This window comes from Trachypithecus francoisi, unplaced genomic scaffold (genome assembly GCF_009764315.1).
Source record: "Trachypithecus francoisi isolate TF-2019V2 unplaced genomic scaffold, Tfra_2.0 Lachesis_group5, whole genome shotgun sequence".
Taxonomy (NCBI): Eukaryota; Metazoa; Chordata; class Mammalia; order Primates; family Cercopithecidae; genus Trachypithecus; species Trachypithecus francoisi.
Window position 1 is genome coordinate 92,756,328 of NW_022681470.1, and position 19,862 is coordinate 92,776,189.

At 55.7% G+C, this 19,862-nt stretch overlaps 1 protein-coding gene across 1 annotated transcript; it reads left to right on the forward strand.

Moving 5' to 3' along the window:
* The first annotated feature begins 5,851 nt into the window (after positions 1 to 5,851).
* CRABP2 (cellular retinoic acid binding protein 2) lies at positions 5,852 to 11,570 on the forward strand. Its single transcript, XM_033197223.1, has 4 exons — positions 5,852 to 6,137; positions 10,118 to 10,296; positions 10,513 to 10,629; positions 11,100 to 11,570. The coding sequence occupies exons 1-4, from the start codon at positions 6,068 to 6,070 to the stop codon at positions 11,148 to 11,150; spliced, it is 417 nt and encodes a 138-aa protein (XP_033053114.1). The 5' UTR covers positions 5,852 to 6,067; the 3' UTR covers positions 11,151 to 11,570.
* Positions 11,571 to 19,862: the final 8,292 nt, after the last annotated feature.

A 19,862-nucleotide genomic window follows, 5' to 3' on the forward strand; every position in this document is an offset into this window, starting at 1 on the left:
TCCCTGCTAGTTCAAGATGGGAGGGTGGGGGCGGGGACCAGGAGTCTGGGCTCCTGGGGCCCTCCTTTATTCTGCTCAAATCCCCCAACACCTCTGACTATCTCCCTGGAGTCTGACTCACTGGCCCCAAGGAAAGGGCCTGCCTGGCTGCCAGTCCTGGGTCTGGTCTGCAGCAGGAAGGCCCAGAGGTTGGGGAAGCTGGTCCTTTTTTTTTTTTTTTTTTTTTTTTTTTTGAGACGGAGTCTCGCGCTGTCACCCAGGCTGGAGTGCTGTGGCCGGATCTCAGCTCACTGCAAGCTCCGCCTCCCGGGTTCACGCCATTCTCCTGCCTCAGCCTCCCGAGTAGCTGGGACTACAGGCGCCGCCACCTCGCCCGGCTAGTTTTTTGTAGTTTTTAGTAGAGACGGGGTTTCACCGTGTTAGTCAGCATGGTCTCGATCTCCTGACCTCGTGATCCGCCCGTCTCGGCCTCCCAAAGTGCTAGGATTACAGGCTTGAGCCACCGCGCCCGGCCGGAAGCTGGTCCTTATTTCCCAACTTCTGGGACCCCAGCCTCCTCCCTGGAACCCCTAGGAAATCTGATTTCCACAGGTCCCTAGGAAGTAGGCTGGGGGATGGCTGCTGGGTGCCACTGTCTGGAGACAAGAGCTGCATTTGGGGACTTGAGAGGAGGGAAATGGGAGCCCCAAGGAGCCTTGGAGAGGAGTTCTGCACAAGCTGGCTGACCACCGTCCTGACGCTGAGCCATTAGCTCCTCCTACCCTGCCTCCTAGGGACAGTGAGTCCAATATCCTCTTTCTGTCCCCACATAGAACCTCAAAACCCAGACCTGCACCCCTCTCAGTCTCCTCTTCTCTGGGACCTTGCCTTTCTCCTCTCCTCTTGCCTCTTTCCTCTTGAATCCCAGAATCCAGTTATCTGGCCCAGTGCCCACCCCGCTTGCAGCACACTCCCCACCCAACCTTTTCCTTCTTCCTCCAGAAACTCCAGATCATCTCAGTGCCAGGGGGTGGGGGGAAGGTGAAGGTGCCTAGACCCTGGATCTTCTATTTCCCATCCTCAGAGGGTGGGAGAGGAGGCGTCTGAGACGTGGCCTGTGTTCCCCAGGTCTAGCACCCTGGCAGGGTCGAAGGCGGCAAGCTGGTTGTGCACCTTGTCTATGGCTGGCCACTTCTAGGTGCCACATGAACCCATGTGTTCAGCTTGCCAAACTTGCCATGGCTACACCTTTGGCCTCCTGCCCTGGGCTGCCAGGGGTTAAGAGGCCAGTGCAGGGTGAAGGGTGGGAGTGGTGGAGGGGTCCGGCCCTAGAAACTGGATCTTAAAAGCCAAGAGGAGTTTAACTGCAGGTCAAGTCACTGCGTGGACTGACTTCTCCATCCAGGGAACTGAAACCCAGTCTGGACAAGCCCTCAACCAGTGCATCCCCACCTCCTCCCTCTCCCTTCCCGCGGCTCAGCAGCCCAGCCCAGCCCTGAGAAGAGCGTTGGCAGCTGGAGCTGGGAATGAGGTGGCAGAGCCAAGAACAACAGAGGCACCGCCTGGGCGCTGTGCAGATCCTCCCTGGTCTGCCCACAATGCCTCTTGTCAAAGTCAGAGGCACCACCTGGCCACCTGGGTGCTGCACAGACCCTCTCCTTATCTGACTGTCATACTGGTCAGCCCCCTCCTCCCAGTCTATGGTCCTGACCCTACCTGGCCACACCTGCCTCTCTTTGCCAGGCCTCAGGGCTGGCCCTGGAGGTTACTATCATCCCCTGCCTTTGGGTCCAGTTACCCCTTTCCCCAGGTCACTCAGGATTCTCTACCCTAACCATCCCTAGTTTTCATGATCTCCTGCATCCAAATGTTTCTGGGAAATGAGTTGCCTCCTTTCTAGATTTCTGACCCTTCTCCCTGCTTGCACTTCAGTTTGCTGGAAACTTTTTTCAGGCCTAACTCCTATGTATACTGCTGCGAGGACAATTTCATTTGGGGCAAATCAGAGCCTGGCCTTCTCAGACTTGAAAAGGGCTGAGCTCCTGAACCCAGAGAGATAAGAAAGCAGCACTCTGCTCTGTACCAAGGATCAGGCCAGACTGGGAGGCAGCCTGCCTGAGTCTGTGCTCTGTGCTAAGTGGAATCCTGAGGGCTCAGGGTGGCCAGGAGACAGAACTCTCTTGCCCCAGCTGCTCCCAGCCCCTCTCTCCTACTCTCAGACTTCCCTGCATTCTGTAGAAGTCCCGAATTCATTGCTGCCCCTACGCTGAGTAGCAGAGACCCAGGTGTCTAGCCCCACCTGGGTTTAATTTCTACATGCGTTCCAGCCAACAAACTCTCTGACCCAGCAGATGAAATAACACTGCCCAGGGTGAGGTTCTTCTCCAAATGCTGAATTTGGCCAGAGAATCTTCATGGCCCCGGTTGGGGGTGAGGGTGGGGGCTTAATCACTCTCCCACACTTCCCATCCCCAGTCAACTCTTCCCTCTCCAGCGGCTGGGCTGGGTGGTCACTCCTTCTCCCTGCTAGCCTCAAGGAAGTAATGGAGAGGGGAGGGGGGTCTCCTCTCCGCAAGTCCTAGACCCCTGAGTTATACACACATCTACAGCCACTCACACTCTTCACCATCCAGGAGCCCTGTCCTGGCCATCTCTGTTCCTTCAGGTGTAAGACCAGCCACCTTCCTTTTAGCCACACCACCATGGAACAAAGCCCCAGAATGTTGCTCTCCTAAGTCTCTAAGCTTGTTTCCTCCTCACTCCACCCCTACCTATCCCACCTCTGCCCCACCCCCAGCTTTTCTCATCAAGTTTGCACCCTCCCCTCACTGAGTCTCCAGATTCCTGGGGGGGCCCAAGAGGGTTATGACTAAAGCTCCTGCAAAGGGTCACGCTGGGCAGATCTGTAGCAGATTTGGTCATAATTAAAAGGCCAGAGGCACTGGGAAATTCCTTCTCCTTATTGATCCCAGCGGGAAATTAAAGCCAGTTGTTTGTGACTGAGTGGCTGATGAGGGCTGCAGCTCCTCCCCATTGCCTGCTTCCAGGGTCCTAGCCCCTGCTCCTTGCCTCTAGGCATCTCCATCCTCCTTGGTTAGTCCCCTCCCCCAAGCCCCTCCACTCTCTCATCTCCCACCCCTCAGCCTCCCCAAGTTCCCTTCCCCAGCATCTTTCCTAAGGACCCTCCACGCCTGCTGCTCTCTGGGGTAACAGGGCTGCTAGAAGGTGAGACCTCAGCCTCAGCTATTCAGCATCCTGCTTAGACCCCCTACCTACCTCCCTCAGCCAGGGTTGGGATGCTAGGGCTGGAGCTGCAACTCAGGCCCAGAGCTGCCAAACCGCAAATGCTAACATCTGGAAAGAATTCCTCTCCCAGCCCGACTTCCCTTTGTCTTACTTATGTCTCTTTGGAAATCATGGCTGGTGGGCTGGTGGGGGGAGTGGGGAAGTGAGGAGAGGAGAGTGGGCCCAGGTCTCCCTGCCCCCACCCCAGGGAGCCCCACTCCCTGGCTCTAGCCTCCCCAACAGCCTCAGCCAAGCCATTCAGTCTGTGCTCCCCTGCTCTAGCATCGAGGAGCCAATCACCCCCTCCTATGAACTCTGTTCCTGCATCCTGGTGACCATCTTTTGGGTGAGGTTTTAACATCCTTAGTCACTGACAAGGCTGTGGGGGAGAGTGCACTGGTCCTTTGGTCGTGTGGGAGGAGGGATGCCTATTGAGCAGGAGGCTGGGCGCTTCTGGCTGGGGGCTCGAGAGGGCTGGTGGTGTGGAGACGGACATAATGACCTGGGTGGGGGAGGCAGGGGGCAGTGAAGGGAAGGAGGAGCAGCAGGAGTCTGGTTTCCACCATGTTCCCTCCTCTAGCCTCTCCTCATCCCTTTGGCCAGGAGCCTGATTTCACTGTCAGAGCCTAATCCCCCTCCTTTACCTACAGCATTGCTGAGCAGGGAGGATGGGGGAGGAGCTCAGGCTGTGCCTGCAACCCCAGGTCCTAAGCACTTTCCAGGGACCCCCCCAACCCCACTTCCTTCCACCACCTCTGCTTTTGTCTGTCCTTCCTCAGAGAGCTCCTTGACCTGCTGCCCTCTTCCTTCCAGAAGCCCAGGCCCCCCAAACACCCCCAAATAAGCTCTCCCACACAAAACCTGGACCCCTAAACCCAGGCTGAAGTATTCAGCTCCCTTCTTCAAATCTCAGTTTGTTGGCTACTGCAGGCAGGGCCCCATAGAGAAGTCCTTTCTGCAGTGGAATCTCCATCCCTCCTGCTGCGGAGTCAGCCGAGCTGCTTTATTTTCTCACCCACCCATTTCTGCAGATTTCCCTCTCTGCAACCCGGAGGCCCGACCCCCCCAGTACATTCTCCAGCCTTCAGTTCTCAATGCTGAGGTCACTCTGGCCCCTCTCCTTTGGTCATCTTCCTCCGGACTCTTCCCCAGCTCCCACCAAAGCCCCCAACTCCCTAGATCCCTCCTAGGTTCTAAGCATAAGGGCTCAGAGATCTGAGAGAGACTGCCTGCTCCACCCTTGGCCACGCTGGCGAGGAGGGGCCGGGGCAGGGACCCAGGGCTGGGACCAGATGTGGGGTTTTCCTTCCCGCCTCAGAAGGAGCTGGGAGGGAGAGTCCGGGGAGGGTGGGGGATGGGATGCAGCAGGACCACGTGCGTCGGTTCGCCCAGGGCCACCGGTCCGAAGGGCCCCCCGCGTTGGACACGCCGAGACGGTTCCTTTGGCTCCAATCACTGCATCCCGCCAGACTCCGCTCCTCTGCGGTTTCCGGCCTCAGGTCCCAGGCCTGTCTCCGAGGCTCCCTGCCTGACCTCAGTTTTTGTTTCTCCGTCTCCCTGCCATCTCCACTGGGGTCTCGCCCACTCCCACTCGGGTCTCCGCAGGAAGCCTTGCCCTCCTCCCACCCTCTTTGATCTCCCGTTTCAAAGCCGCTCGCCAAGGGAGGGGAGGTAACTCCTTCCGCCCGTTTTACAGCTCAGGATGGTGACACCTGAGACCCTGCTCCGCCTTCTCCCCGGGCACCCATCCTCCCTCCTATCTAGGTGGCGGCGCAGCTCGCCAGGGCTCCGCGCCTCTGTCCCCGCCTCCCTCCCTTCCGCCTACGGAGACCCCCTCGGGGTCTGGGGAGTAAGCGACAGAGAAAGAGCTTTAATAAAGACCTCGCATCAAGTGATTGCCTGTGACCTCTGCCCTCCCAGCCTCGCTCCCTGGGCTCCTGCTTAACCCTTCAGTGTCCGCCCAGCGCATTAAGGGGAGCGAGTCACCTGGCGACTACTTCCAGAGTCCCCAGGCACTACGTGAGCCCGAAGCAGGGTGGAGGGGTGGGGGGACCGTGCCACCCCCGTCCAGCCTCTCCGAGTTGTTCCAGCAGGGGGCGCCGTTGCCTCACTTAGCTCCCTAATCCCCCAGAACCCCGGAGCTCCCCCGCCCCTCTCTGAGTTCGAAGTGGTCCCACTGGATCCAGTTCAGGCTTCAATGGAGCCAGGGCTCAGTTGCCCATTTCCCCCGGTCAGCTACGGCTCAAGATCTGGGATCCGCCGGTGGGTGGGGTCGCCAGGTGTCCAGCGCCAAGGAGTTGAATGCACCAAGTCAGGTTGGGGATGAGTGGCGAACAGGCGAGACGTGAGGAACTCGGGTGGGGGACAGCCATACACGAACCCTGAGCATCTGCGCCCGAAGCTGGCTCCCAGCGCCTAGGCGGACAGCGCAATTCAAGTGCAGGCTTTGCGTCCGCTTCCCCATCCACTCACTAGCGCAGGAGAAGGCTATCTCGGTCCCCAGAGAAGCCTGGACCCACACACCGGCTAGATCCAGAGGTTGGTGGCGGGGGCGCAGGGCCCCCCCGAGTGGGGGAGGGGGCGGAGCGGAAGGCGGGGCCACTTCAATCCTGGGCAGGGGCGGTTCCGCACAGGGTATAAAAGCTGTCCGCGCTGGAGCCCAGGCCAGCTTTGGGGTTGTCCCTGGTCGTAACTTGGTTCCTGAACCTCACGACCCGGCGACGGCGACGTCTCTTTTGACTAAAAGACAGTGTCCAGTGCTCCAGCCTAGGGGTCTAAGGGGACCGCCACCCGCGCCGCCACCATGCCCAACTTCTCTGGCAATTGGAAAATCATCCGATCGGAAAACTTCGAGGATTTGCTCAAAGTGCTGGGTAAGGAAATGTTCGAGGACCCAGGTGGGGCAAGGGGGGCTCTGGAGTCCTCGAAGGTGGGGATGAAAAAGAAAGCGGGACCACAGGGCGTGAGACACTGGGCGCCTGCATCCCTGAAAAACGTGCCAGGCGTCCGGGTCCCAGGGCGCTGGGCACGACGCCTAAATCCCGCTTTCTCCTACGGTGCCAGCATTGCGGTGACTCACAGCCTGTGAATCACGTAGAAACCAGAAGCGCGAGGTTGGCCTCTGGGGGAAGTGGAGGCTGGCCTCAGCGGCCGGACTCGGCGGGCCGAGGCACCTGGCTGTCCGCAGTTCGGAAGCTGCGGGCTGGTGGAGCCACGAACCCTGCATCCAGACTGGGACCCCGGTTCCCTAACCTGCCCAGCCACCCGGAGACATTCCAATCTCCTTCCCGGTGCCCCCCTCGGTAACCCAATCCCCAGAGCAGGCTCATTACCCCTAGGCGTCCAGCTCTGCCTACCAGGTGATCTGCCGCCCCAGCGCCCCCTGAGCTCCCCTTTCCTCTGGGTCTGCACTTTCCACTCTGCTCTCCCTACCCCCCATCTGTGAGACAAGTATTTTACTACAGCGAGCAGCTCCAGAGTTCTAAAATCGCTAGGGATAATTATCACTTTCTTGGATTTCAACAAATGGTTTCGTGTGAAACCCCAATCCCACATTTCCAAAAATCTAGGTTCCCACCTCCCTCCCCACATCTTAGATCAGCTGCAGCCCAACTGGGTGTGTTGGTCAAAGGTGGGGAAAACAAAGTCAGTCCAGACTGCCCTTCCCACTTTCCCAGCCCACTTTCTGTGTGCTCTCTGGGCCAACTGGGCTAGACATCTGGGGCTCTGGGGGAGAGATGGACGATAGTTAAGGACCCCAGTCACTGGGAGCGTAAGGACAGGCCTGCTGCCTTCAATTCCTGCACTGAACAGAGAGAGGTTAGTTGGGCTGGGCTGGGCGAGGGGGTAGGGAGGGAGGGCACCCTGGACTATAGGAGTGAGTCTGGATCTAAGAACGGTCTGGAATGTTGCAGAGAGAGCAGGAATCTCCATCATTCCTTGCTGTTGGTTCTTCCTGCGATCTAACCACAATACTTCTTGGAGTCATATCAGTCTTTCTCGCTCTGTCCTTGCTGAACTTAAAGACGAAAAGATAGAAGTTTTCTCTTTGGAAAGCCTAGATGCTACTCCCTCCTCATCTTCTCTGGATTCTGGCTCCTGTCCCCAGTGGATGAGGTGGTGGCCTGGCACACCCCCAGGTCCCAGCTGAAGAGTAAGAATCAAGGCCCCAATCCTGCTGTCCCTCTTCAGTCTGTTTGTCCTCTCTGCGGGGTCTCTCTGAGCCACGTGCCCTCCTCAGGCCCTGCAGGGGGGAGATTAAAAACAGATCCATTACACAAACACAGTCCTGAGCCAGTCAAGGCCGGCTGAGCTGGGCCCCCAGCTCCACAGGCACCAGGGGCTCGCTGAAGGGATGTCTCCTCCGAACCCAGCCTTGCCTCTGCAGGAACTTCGGTCCTGGCACACCCCTCTTAGCTCTAGTCAAGGGTCCATCTCAATAAGACTTGGGGACTTCAGTCATTTCTCCCTAGACCCAAGAGTTCAGCAGCCAACTATGGGGGTCCTGGGCTCCCCAGGGACAAGGCTTCCTCTCTCCCTCTCTCTTCTATTTGGAGTAGGGTAGGTATGCTTTGGCGCTGAGGGGAAAGGGGATTTGTTTCTCTAGGAACCCAGGTCTGGAGGAGGGCCAGGGAGTTGGCCCGATCAGGGGTAGGGAAATCCTGCTGCCTGGTGGAGGGCCCTTTCACCCCCACCTAGTGCATCCCTGGCTGTACTCCAGGACAGCGCGGCAGATCAGGCCAGGTGAGGTGGGTGTGTAGAGCTTAGACCTGGAGCCCATCCAGAGAGGCCCCCTGCTCTGCACATCTTCCTTTCAGAGGGACGCTGTCTCCTACCTCCCCCACTTCGGTTAATAACGGGGGAGCAGAGAGAAGGGTCCAATCTGGGCTGGGATATGGAGGTGCACACAGAGTCTGAATTCACAGAGGCTGAATGAGATAGCCAGACCCTGTGAGGGGAAAGGGGGGTCCTGGAGTAGGGGACACATCACACAGAGCAGGAAGGGCAGGCTCCTTTTCTATCCCTTCTTCTCATGGCAGAGGGGGTTCCCTTGAGGGGACAGGGATATGGGAGTCTTCCAGAAGGGCAGATGAGCACGGTGCCTAATGAAGGGAGCTTTGTCTGAACCCCAGCTTTTTGCTTTCCTTTATTTTTATTTTTATTTTTTATTTTTTATTAGTGGTGGGATCTCATTACATTGCCCAATCTGGTCTCAAACTTCTGGGCTTAAGCAATTCTCCTGCCTTGGCCTCCCAAAGTGCTGGGATTACAGGCATGAGCCATGGCACCTGACCCTTTGCCTTCCTTTTATCAGTAAAAATAATACCAACAATAATAGCTACCGTTTCCTGAAAACTTAAGCATATGCCTAGCACTGTGTGTGCTGAGTCCTAAACACATACCATTCCAATTGGCCTTTTTTTTTTTTTTTTTTTTTTTGAGACAGAGTTTTGCTCTTTTTGCCCAGGCTGGAGTGCAGTGGCACGATCTTGACTCACCACAACCTCTGCCTCCTAGATTCAAGTGATTCTCCTGCCTCAGCCTCCTGAGTAGCTGGGATTACAGGCATGTGCCTCCATGCCCAGCTAATTTTGTGTTTTTAGTAGAGATGGGGTTTCTCCACATTGGTCAGGCTGGTCTCAAACTCCCAACCCCAGATGATCCACCCACCTTGGCCTCCCAAAGTGTTGGGATTACAGGCGTGAGCCACTGCGCCTGGACATTTTTTGTTTTGTTTTGTTTTGTTTTTGAGACAGAGTCTTACTCTGTCGCCCAGGCTGGTGTGCAGTGGCATGATCTCGGTTCACTACAACCTCCGCCTCCCAGGTTCAAGCAATTCTCCTGGCTCAGCCTTCTGAGTAGCTGGGATTACAGGTATGAGCCACCGCACCCAGCCCTGGCTTTTTTTTTTTTTTTTTTGGTAGAGTCAGGGTTTCAGCATGTTGCCCAGGCTGGTATCCTGAGCTCAAACAATCCACCTGCCTTGGCCTCAAAAAGTCCTGGGATTTGAGCCACTGTACCCAATCTTGACCGGCTTTTTAAGAAGCTGTTATTTCCATTTTACAATTGAGGAATCTAAGGCTCAGGGTGGTTAAGCCATTTGCTCAGGGTCACCCAGCCTGCAAGGGGGCTGAGCCAGGAGGAAATCACAGCCTAATGACCTTATTCCAAAGCCTCTGTCTTCCCAGGCTGCTGACCATTCTGTAGAGGGAAGCGGCTGCCCCTGCCCTCTTTCATTGCTGGGAATCTCTGCTCCTCATTTTTGAATGGGACAGAAATTGGGCAAATGAAGACCTATCTAGCACTAGATACGGTGGGTAGATAGGGCAGAGAGGGAAATGGCTCCTACTTCCCAGGACATGAGTGATGGGGCCTGGCCTGTGCTTGGCCAGGAGTACAGACCAGTGACTCCGATGAGCTGTCAACAGGGTAGACAAAAGGCCAAAAGTGAAGTAAACAGAGACAACCAGAGCCAGTAGCAGGATGTTTGTTGGGTAGGGGACTGGGGAGAAGCTGCCCCTGGACATTCCGGGACTGAAGAGCTGAGACTTGGGGAGCCCAATCCAGGCCTGCTGACTCAACAAGGTGGGGCCACAGCTGGGAACAGGACCCCCAGGGGCAGGCCACTGCCTCTCTCCCTCTCCTCCCTAAACCCCCTCATCTTTCAGGGCTGCACCGCCTGCCATCTCCTTCAAGGCACTTTCCTAGACACCCAGGCACCAGGCAGATGCACCCCCCAACACACCCACCCCAAGCAAGTCACAAATCAGCCTGCTCCAACTGTCTCATGGGGAGGGTGGGAGAGAGGTGCCCAAAGCCCCCCAAAAGGTGAGCCTCTCCACTCTCCCCACAGGGGTGAATGTGATGCTGAGGAAGATTGCTGTGGCTGCAGCGTCCAAGCCAGCAGTGGAGATCAAACAGGAGGGAGACACTTTCTACATCAAAACCTCCACCACCGTGCGCACCACAGAGATTAACTTCAAGGTTGGGGAGGAGTTTGAGGAGCAGACTGTGGATGGGAGGCCCTGTAAGGTGAGTGCCAAGAGGGGCTCCACGGTCATGGCATCATTGCCCTGCCTCTCAATCTACCTTTTTCCAGGCTAGCAGTTAACTCCTAGCTTCTCTCTGTTCCCACTAGGGAAAATCCCTAGGTAGTGGTGGGGGCTAGAAAAGGGCTCTCTCCCTTATCCCTGTCACTGCATTGCGCCTGCTATGGGCCCAGCTCACTTGGCCACCTGTCTCTTGCAGAGCCTGGTGAAATGGGAGAGCGAGAATAAAATGGTCTGTGAGCAGAAGCTCCTGAAGGGAGAGGGCCCCAAGACCTCGTGGACCAGAGAACTGACCAATGATGGGGAGCTGATCCTGGTAAGTCCTGCCTCCTCCCCACTAATAGCAAACCCAGCCCTACCTTCCGAGATTCTCTGGGAGACCCCAGGGTGCAGGAGACTCAAGAACAGCCATGGCTTGACTCCGCACCCTCCTGATGGGACTGCTTGGACAGAACTAACGTGTCCCTATGCCATACAGTGCCCTGTGTGAATTAGAAATGGTTGGTGTTCCTTTTATGCAAAGCAAAGGGCATGTACTGAGGCGTCCCAGCAGTTCTCCAGGGAGATCTTCCTGGCTTGAGGAGGAGGACAGTCCGCGGGGGCTCTATTACCATCCTCCCTCCAGTGATACCTGGGTATTCTGGGACCAGCTCCTGTCTATTGGTCTTGAGCCAAGAAGCAGGTTTGGACCTGGAGGCTGAGCAGAGTACCTCCATTCAACCCTCCCCTCCAAAGCCACAGGACCCCAGGGGCCTCTCAGGCTAACAACTACTTCTGTCCTTCCAGACCATGACGGCGGATGATGTTGTGTGCACCAGGGTCTACGTCCGAGAGTGAGTGACCACGGGTAGAATGGCGGCCAGAGCCCACCACTGGCCAGGCTCACCGCCCTGCTTCACTGCCCCCTCCCTCCCACTCCCTTCTAGGATAGTGCTCCCCTTACCCCAGTCACTTCTAGGGGTCACTGGGATGCCTCTTGCAAGGTCTTGCTTTCTTTGACCTCTTCTCTCCTCCCGTATACACCAACAAAGAGGAATGGCTTGCAAGAGCCCAGATCACCCATTCCGGGTTCACTCCCTGCCTCCCCAAGTCAGCAGTCCTAGCCCCAAACCAGGCCAGACCAGGGTCTCTCGAAAGGGGACCTAAGGGCCTGAGCAGGAAAGACTGGCCCTCTGGCTTCTACCCTTTGTCCCTGTAGCCTATACAGTTTAGAATATTTATTTGTTAATTTTATTAAAATGTTTTAAAAAAATAAAACCTGTCTCTGGCTCATTGGGCAGGGGGTAGATAAGTCACCTGAGTTCAACCTTGCCTCTGAAATGTAGTGTGGGAAAGACTTATGTTTCTATAGCATGGAACTGAGTTACACGACAGGAGGGAACAGTTCTTCTGGTCACCCTGCTAACCACCACCCCTTCATTTGCTGCTGAATCCACAAGCCTCACCTCCACATTCCCTCCTCCAAGGTCCCTCCTTGGTGTCCTGCTCTGGCCTCCAAGGTCACCAGGGCCTCCTCCTCCTGACTTCTCAGCTGGGGCACTGGGCTCTGAGGAGCTGACTCCCACCTTCTCCCATGTTTTCTATTATGGTGACAGTTTCCTCCTCCTCCTCCAGCTCTTGCTTCCCTCTCCAACTTCAGCCCATGGGTGACCCCAGGCTTGGCCTTGGCCTCCCACATAGTTCCAGATGAGCTCATCAACACCCACAAGCTGGCCTTGCAGCTGCCTGGGCCTTTGGGTGAGAGGTCTCATCCTGCCTGTCAGCCCTTTGTGTCCGAGACAAGCCATCTCTGCTACCATCCTTCCTCCCTGCCTCAATATCCCACATGCCCTTCTGCCTCTGGCTTCTAAATCTTCCAGGTCCCTTGGATCCTCCTCCAACCCTCTCCCTGAGCCTCCACACTCAGGTCTACACCAGGTCTCAAACTCCCGGGCTCAAGCGATCCTCCTGCCTCAACCTCTCAAAATGCTTGGATTGCAAGCCACTGTACTCAGCCAGTTGTTTTGTGTTTTTAAAACACAAAGTAATATAATTTAATGGCTTATGTACTAGGAAGCTCCAGCTGGATCTGGCTTCAGGTATGGCTGGATCCATAGTTTCAATGATGGTCATCAACCTCTCCCTGTCCATACATCCTGCTCATCTGTTTCTTTCTCTCTCTCTCTTTTTGTTTTGAGACAGAGTCTCTCTGTTGCCCAGGCTGGAGTGCAGTGGTGGAATCTCGGCTCACTGCAAGCTCCACCTTCCGGGTTCACGCCATTCTCCTGACTCAGCCTCCTGAGTAGCTGAGACTACAGGTGCCCGCCACCACACCCAGCTAATTTTTGTATTTTTAGTAGAGACGGGTTTCACTTTGTTAGCCAGGATGGTCTTGATCTCCTGACCTCGTAATCCACCTGCCTCAGTCTCCCAAAGTGCTGGGATTACAGGCGTGAGCCACCGCACCCGGCCTTTTTCTTTTTTTGAAATGGAGCCTCACTCTGTCACCCAGGCTGGAGAGCAATGGTGCAATCTTGGCTCGCTGCAACCTCTGCCTCCCAGGTTCAAGTGATTCTTCTGCCTCAGCCTCCCAAGTGGCTGGGATTACAGGCACGAACCACCACATCCAACTAATTTTTGTATTTTTAGTAGAGACAAGGTTTCACCATGTTGGCCAGGCTGGTCTTGAACTCCTGACCACAGGTGATCCACTCGCCTCGGCCTCCCAAAATGCTGGGATTACAGGCGTGAGTCACTGCGTCCGACCTCATCTATTTCTTTTGTGTATCAGTCACATTCAATCCTATCACATGGTTTTCTCCAAGTCATGGGAAATTGCCTTCAGATGCCCTAAGCTTACATAGTTACAGTTTGAGATCCAAAAAAAAAAAAAAGAGAGAGACCCAGGGTCCCTATTTTCTACATTCCAAGACTCAACTCTGTTCTGCTTTGGTCACATGACCATCCCTTGGACTAGGTGCTGTTGGGACAGGTGGGGCACTGTGACAATCCCTCAATCCTAAGGAATGGGAAGGGACAGTTTTCCAGTGAAGAGGGTCACCATGAGTCTCAGGTTTCTAATCCATATCAGCAATTCTAAGTAATACCTCGCTGGGTTGTTACAAGAGTTAAGTAAAATAAGTCACATTCAGCACATAGCACTTAGCTACAGGAAGCCCTCAGAGAGTGATGGTCCTGTCTCTCACCCACCCTCTACAGTTCTGCCACGGGATTCTTCTAAAACAAAACTTTCATTATGTCAGTGCCCTGTTTAAAAAACAACCAAATAAAAACTCACCTTAACTGCAGCCCTTTCTTTTGCCCCGAATAAAATCCAAAGCAGTATTGGAGCCTCTTTAAGCCATGGCCCCTCCCCTTGCCACATCTGCTCCTCTGAGAAGGACCCACTGCGTGGTTTGTCATCCTCTGCCCATTGGCACCCAGCGCTTCTCCAACGCTTAGCTCCTTGTGTAGCCCTAAGCAGCCTCTCTCTCCATCAGTGCTGACAGTCAGTGGTCACGCTTCATAGCCTATGAGCCTCCTCTCCCTGCAGTACCAGGGTGCCCTGGGGCCAGGGCCTCCCACTCCCGCCCTATGAGAAGCCACACACTACCGCTGAGGGCAGAGGGCCAAGGTCAGGGAGTAGGGAGACAGTGTCCAGAGCCCTTGGGCAAGTAAGTCCCCTCTCTGACTGTGGGATGGGGGAGGTGAGGGGCTTTTTCATGTACTCATCCAATATTGTTTCCTGAGAGCCTCCTAGGTAGGAGCTGGGCACCTGCTAGGTACTAGGAACACGGAAATGAATCAAACAGACAAGCTCTCCACCCTCATGGGGCCTGTAAGGGAAAACAGAGCTTTAGTCGGGAAAGATAATTTAAAAATAAGTGTACCAATAAATACATAATTGCATATTGTGGTAAGGGCTATAAGAAAAAGCAGGACGAGGGAGAGAATAATAAAGCAGACCTCAGGTAGACTGGGTATGGGCAGAGGCGGCAAGAGAGGAGGTGTGTAGAGGAGTAAAACTAGAGGGGAAGGTGCTCTGGGGAGCAGAAACCACAGGCTAAAAGCCTGGAGGCAGCCAAGCATCGGAGGCTTGACTGGAGTGCAGGGAGGCTGGAGGGGTGGCCAGCGCCCCATCTTGCATAACCTGAAGGCCACGCCAAGTACTTCTTTATTCTAAGAGCAATGAGAAGCCATCAAAGGATTTTTGAAGGGGGTAGCGTTGCATGTGTGTTTTTAGGAGTTCCCTCTGGCACTGAGGTGGAGAGGGGCTAGAGAAATGGGTGAAGGAAGAGCCAGCAGGAGGCTGGTGAAGTGTACAGGCAGAAGGTAGAAAGAGTCGGGTGCAGGGCACAGTGATGTGTAGCCGGGAGGTGAGAGGATGAGAGAAAGAGAGGTGTGAAAAATGGTTCTGCGGCTTCTGGTTTTGGTCACTGGGTGGCTGGCGGGGCTGTTTTCAGAAATGAAAACATGAAGCCCGCTGAGCTGGCTGCTGAGAGTCTTTCTGGATGCCTGCTTTTTGTTTGTTTGTTTGTGTTTGTTTGTTTTTAGATAGACTCTCCCGGGCTGGGCACTCACAACTGTAATCCTGGCACTTTGGGAGGCCAAGATGGGAGGATCACTTGAGGTCAGGAGTTCGAGACCAGCCTGGACAACATGGTGAAACCCTCTCTACTAAAAATATGAAAAAAGGGCCAGGTGCGGCTGCTCACGCCCATAATCCCAGCACCTTGGGAGTCCAAGGCGGGTGGATCACGAGGTCCGGAGATCGAGACCATCCTGGTTAGCAGGGTAAAGCCCCATCTCTACTAAAACTACAAAAAATGGGCTGGGTGTGATGGTGGGTGCCTGTAGTCCCAGATACCCTGGAGGCTGAGGCAGGAGACTCACTTGAACCCGGGAGGCAGAGGTTGCAGTGAGCTGAGATGGTACCATTGCACTCCAGCCTGGGTGACAGAGCAAGACACCGTCTCAAAAGAAAAAAAAAAAAAAATTAGCCAGGTGTGGTGGTACACTCCTGTAATCCCAGCTACTCGGAGGCTGAGGCAGGAGAATCGTTTGAACCTGGGAGGTGGAAGTTTCAGTGAGCTGAGATCACATCATTGCACTCCAGCCTGGCAGACCGAGTAAGACTCCATCTAAAAAAAAAAGTGGGCTGGGTATGGTGGCTCACACCTGTAATCTCAGCACTTTGGGAGGCTGAGGCGGGCAGATCACCTGAGGTCAGGAGGTCGAGACCAGCCTGGCCAACATGGTAAAACCCTGTCTCTACTAAAAATACAAAAAAATGCCAGGCGCGGTGGCTCACGCCTGGAACCCCAGCACTTTGGGAGGCCAAGGCGGGCGCATCACGAGGTCAGGAGTTCGAGACCAGCCTGGCCAACAATGAAACCCTGCCTCTACCAAAAATATAAAGATTAGGTGGGCATGTTGGCACGTGCCTGTAGTCCCAGCTACTTGGGAGGCTGAAGCAGGAGAGTTGCTTGAACTTGGGAGGCGGAGGTTGTGGTGAGCCAAGATCGCACCACTGCACTCCAGCCTGGGCAACAGAGCAGGACTCCATCTCAAAAAAATAAAAAAATAAAAAATAAGCTGGGCGTGGTGGCGCACGCCTATAGTCCTAGCTACTCAGGAGGCTGAGGTAGAAGAATCGCTTGAAACCGGGAGGTGGAGGTGGAGGTTGCTGTGAGCCAAGATCGCGCCACTGCACTGCAGCTGGGAGACAGAGCAAGACTCCATTTCAAAAAAGAAAAAGTTAGATAGCTAGATAGCGTCTCCCTCTGTCGCCCAGATTGGACTGCAGGGGTGCTATCTAGGCTCACTGCAACCTCCGCCTCCCAGGTTCAAGCAACTCTCCTGCTTCAGCCTCCTGAGTAGCTGGGAATATAAGCGTGCACCATCACGCCCAGTTAATTTTTGTATTTTTAGTAGAGACAGGGGTTTTGCCATGTTGGTGAGGCTGGTAAATTCCTGGCCTCAAGCGATCTGCCCGCCTCAGCCTCTCAAAGTGCTGGGATTCCAGGCGTGAGCCACCGCGCTCCGGCCTGTTTGTTTGTTTCCTCTCCTCCTTTCTGCATCACCGCCTCCCATCTCACCTCCTTCCAGATTCCCTGCTCCATCTCATCAATATCCAGGTCACCCAGCTCCCCCTACCCCTTCCCACCTCAGCTTGGCTCCCTACTCCCCACGTCCTTAGACTCTGGAGGCTAAAACTCTCTCTTTCTGTTTGTCTGGAGCACGTGCTCTTATTTCTCTGCCTAGTTTGTCTCTTTCTAGAACAAAGTTATTGAGAAAGGCAGAGAGAGGAGCCCTCTTTCTTTTTCCCAGGAGATCCTGAGAGCAGGAGCTGGGGCTCATTCCTCAGACTGGGGGCTCCCTGAAGGCAGAGGCTATGTCTCATCCCTGAGATGGGAGACTCCCTGAGTGCAGAGCGGGCACTGCTCCCTTTCCTGGCTCTGCTTCTCCAGTTACTTTCCTGCCTGCCAGCCTGAGATGACAGGGAAGTTACAAGTTACAGTTACAGTTATGGACTGGGAGATTGGATCAGGGAGGGGCTACCTCACCTTGCTGGCTCAGCCTGGCCCCAGCCATGAGAAAGTCCCTCCAGCTTCCCCTTCCACCCCAGGCCCTCTTGGGCTCCTCAGTCATTACCTGGGCCTTTGTTACTCAGCAATGCGTTTGGGAGAAAAGGCACAGCAGCTCTCACCTCCTGCCTGTGCCCCCAAATTCTGTGAGATCTTTGTGGGCAGAGAGGCTTCTTTCCTCTGAAGTCCAAGCTTCTCAGAGCCCAACCACAGGAGAGGCCAAAACATGGTTCCAGTCCTGCCACAGCTGGAGCAAGGGGGCCCAGAGAAGGTGGAAGGGCAAGGCAAGCGGGGAGGGGAGCGGGGTGCAGGAAGAGAATGACTCTCCCTTGGGGTTGGGAGGCTGACATACATGGCAGATCCTGACAGGCACTGGGAGAGTCTGCACCTACATCTTAGGGAAACTGAGGCAGGGCCGATCCCTCTTCTTCCCCCAAAAGAGACGGGAGTATGGAGCTGATAGAAAGGCCCAGTGATATCAAAACCCAGTGATGCTCAGGGCACAGCTGAGACCAGAGAGGACAAAGCCCAGAAGGAGCCCAGGGCCCAGTGGGGCCTCTGAGACCCCAGCACCAGAGGACAACTTCATGCCTACGTGTGGCAGGAAGGGCCGAGTTACAGGGGTCGCCAAAGGAGGGACGCAGAACCAGAGATGGAAGCCCTGACAGAGACAAAGAGAGGCAGAATGAGAGACACAGACAGAGTGAAAGACACACAGAGAGAAAATGAGAGAAGAGAGAGGCAAAAAAAAAAAAAAAAGAGAGAGAGAGAGGAGACTGGGTGGGAGAAGAGGAAAGGGAGGAGACTGGAGAGGTGACACAGGAGAAAGTGGGGAGATCCTGAGACACTCGGAAGGAGGGGAGGAGGGGGACGAAAGGGCCCCAGGGGCGGTGGTCCCAGGAGACAGGGCGTACTGGCCAGGACCTCTGACCCCAAGTCCCAACAAAAAGCTGCTTAAGGATGGCCACAGGCGCAAGATGGATGGGCATGTGGCCGCTGGCCCCTTTGTGGCGGGGGATGAAAGGCGGCAGGCTCTGAGGACAGTCTTCAGAGCTCCCCACCGCTGAGGCTCCCCTGCCCCTCCCCCAATGACCTCTCGAGCCTTCAAGTGTGGTGGGAGGTGGGGAGGGGAGGAGCTGAGTCCAACCAGGTGTTTCTCCTGGCTGGGCCAGTCGCACCTGAGGAAAAAGGAGGACAGGGCTGAGGGGCAGTGGGGGGCCTGGGAGGGGCTCCCTGAGTCTTTGTAGAAAGTGAATCAGTCACAGGCAAATAAGTTGGATGGGCCAGGTCGATGGGGCCCCAGCAGAGGGGGTCGAAGCTGCTGTTCTAGTGACCATAAGAGGTCCCCTGGCCAGGGCGTCCCACCTCTCTCCTTTGGGCCTGGCACTGCCCTCCCGACCTTTTGGCTTCCTCCTGCCCTGTCCCCCTTGGCGCTGCCAGTCGAGAAACCAGTTCTGTTCCTGCCCTGGATAAGAATCTCTGGGCTGGGCTCTTCCCAGGCAGCGGCAGAAACCTGGCAGGAAGACAGCACCCCCGCCCCTAGCCAGGGCCAGATCTCCCCATTGCAGGCCCACCCAGCTGCAGGCAGCCCCTTCCTACCATCTTTCCCAGGGTCCAGTGCCACTTTCCTGCAGCCCCGAGGACACATCCTTGCTGCCTACACTTGGTTTCCCCTGCATCGGGGTCAGACCCATGGCTCTTTATGGAAGGATGGGACCTAGGAGCGCCCTCCCCCTCCTCTCCTGTCTAACTTACTTCTCTTCCCATGACACTTGGCTCTCTAGAGCGTCTTGCCCATCCCCACTTACACTCAAAGAGAAGAGCTCCTCAGAACACCCTTGTAGGAGTCAGGGTCCCTCCCTGCTTTTTCCTTGGGTGTCCCAGAAGCTGGGCTGCTCCTTTCCCCCCACTTCCCCTTCCTGAGCCCCCTCCCCACTCCTCACAGGCTCCCTGCAGCTGCTCTCATCAATCGCTCTCAAAGGCAGGGTCACTGGCACTGAAGGGTGTCGGGTGAGACAGGGTTGACCCCACTTAACCCCAGCACCGGGTCTCTTCTTGGCCCATCATTCATTTCCCATGACATTTGGTCCCTTTTTCATCCTTTGGAGATGCAGCCCCCGCTCCTCCAATGGGAAGGGACTTTAAAAGGTCATCTCCTCTGTTCTTCTCCCTCCTCATCACGTGTCTGCTGCCCTCTGTCCCTGCCCTGCACCCCAGAAACAGCGGGCTGCTCCTTGTTCCTGTCCTGGCCCACTGCAGCGCTGGTCAGCCTCTCCAGCTTCCTCCATGCATCCAGCCGCTCGCTGGGGGTGGTGGGGAGACCCAATGGCAGAGGCAGAGAGGAGGGCAATTCTGGAAGCTGTCAGGGCAGATCTGGGGGCGTCTGGAGGAGTCTAGACTTGAGCCTCAGCTCCCACCCCCGCTGCTTGAGGTGAGCGGGTGTGTCAGGCCAGGCAGGGACTCAAGCTGGTGACTCAAACCTGACAGCTGCACAGTCCTCAGCAAGGAGTCCTCCCTTCCACCGCCCCAAGGTGGAATCTTAGAAGCTGGGAATTCTAGAACCAGAGAGCAGAGTCCCAGAAGGAAGGGATCTCAGGGATCCTGCCTCGCCTTTGTGTTAGAGGAAACGAACTGGAGGACCACAAAGGGGTGCGGCCAGCTTGGGGGTCACCCAGGTGTCAGGGGAATCATTAGTCACAGAAGAGGGGCTGCTTGGGTTCAGTACAAACCAGCTTGGTCCCAACTGGTGTCAGCTAGAGCCCCCGCACCCTCTTCCTCTCCAGCGAGGGGCCTGGGTTCTTCGGTGTGGAAAGAAATGTCAGTCTTTCCCACAGCCTACATTCCCACCTCTCATCCTGGAGTGGGCAAGCCCCTGCCCCCGTGCTGGGCCTCTCTCCTGTCCTTCCCCGCTGCAGATGATGAGGCCAGAACAGGTGTGGGGTCCTCTAGGCTCAGGTGAGGGGTTATGAACTAAGGTTTCAGG

What these genes read in the sequence shown, in the direction of transcription:
- CRABP2 (XM_033197223.1), top strand. Translation starts at nt 6,068, where the DNA reads ATGCCCAACTTCTCTGGCAATTGGAAAATCATCCGATCGGAAAACTTC. An exon ending in TGGATGGGAGGCCCTGTAAG is followed by an intron (nt 10,297 to 10,512) that starts GTGAGTGCCAAG and finishes TGTCTCTTGCAG; the next exon opens with AGCCTGGTGAAATGGGAGAG. An exon ending in ATGATGGGGAGCTGATCCTG is followed by an intron (nt 10,630 to 11,099) that starts GTAAGTCCTGCC and finishes CTGTCCTTCCAG; the next exon opens with ACCATGACGGCGGATGATGT.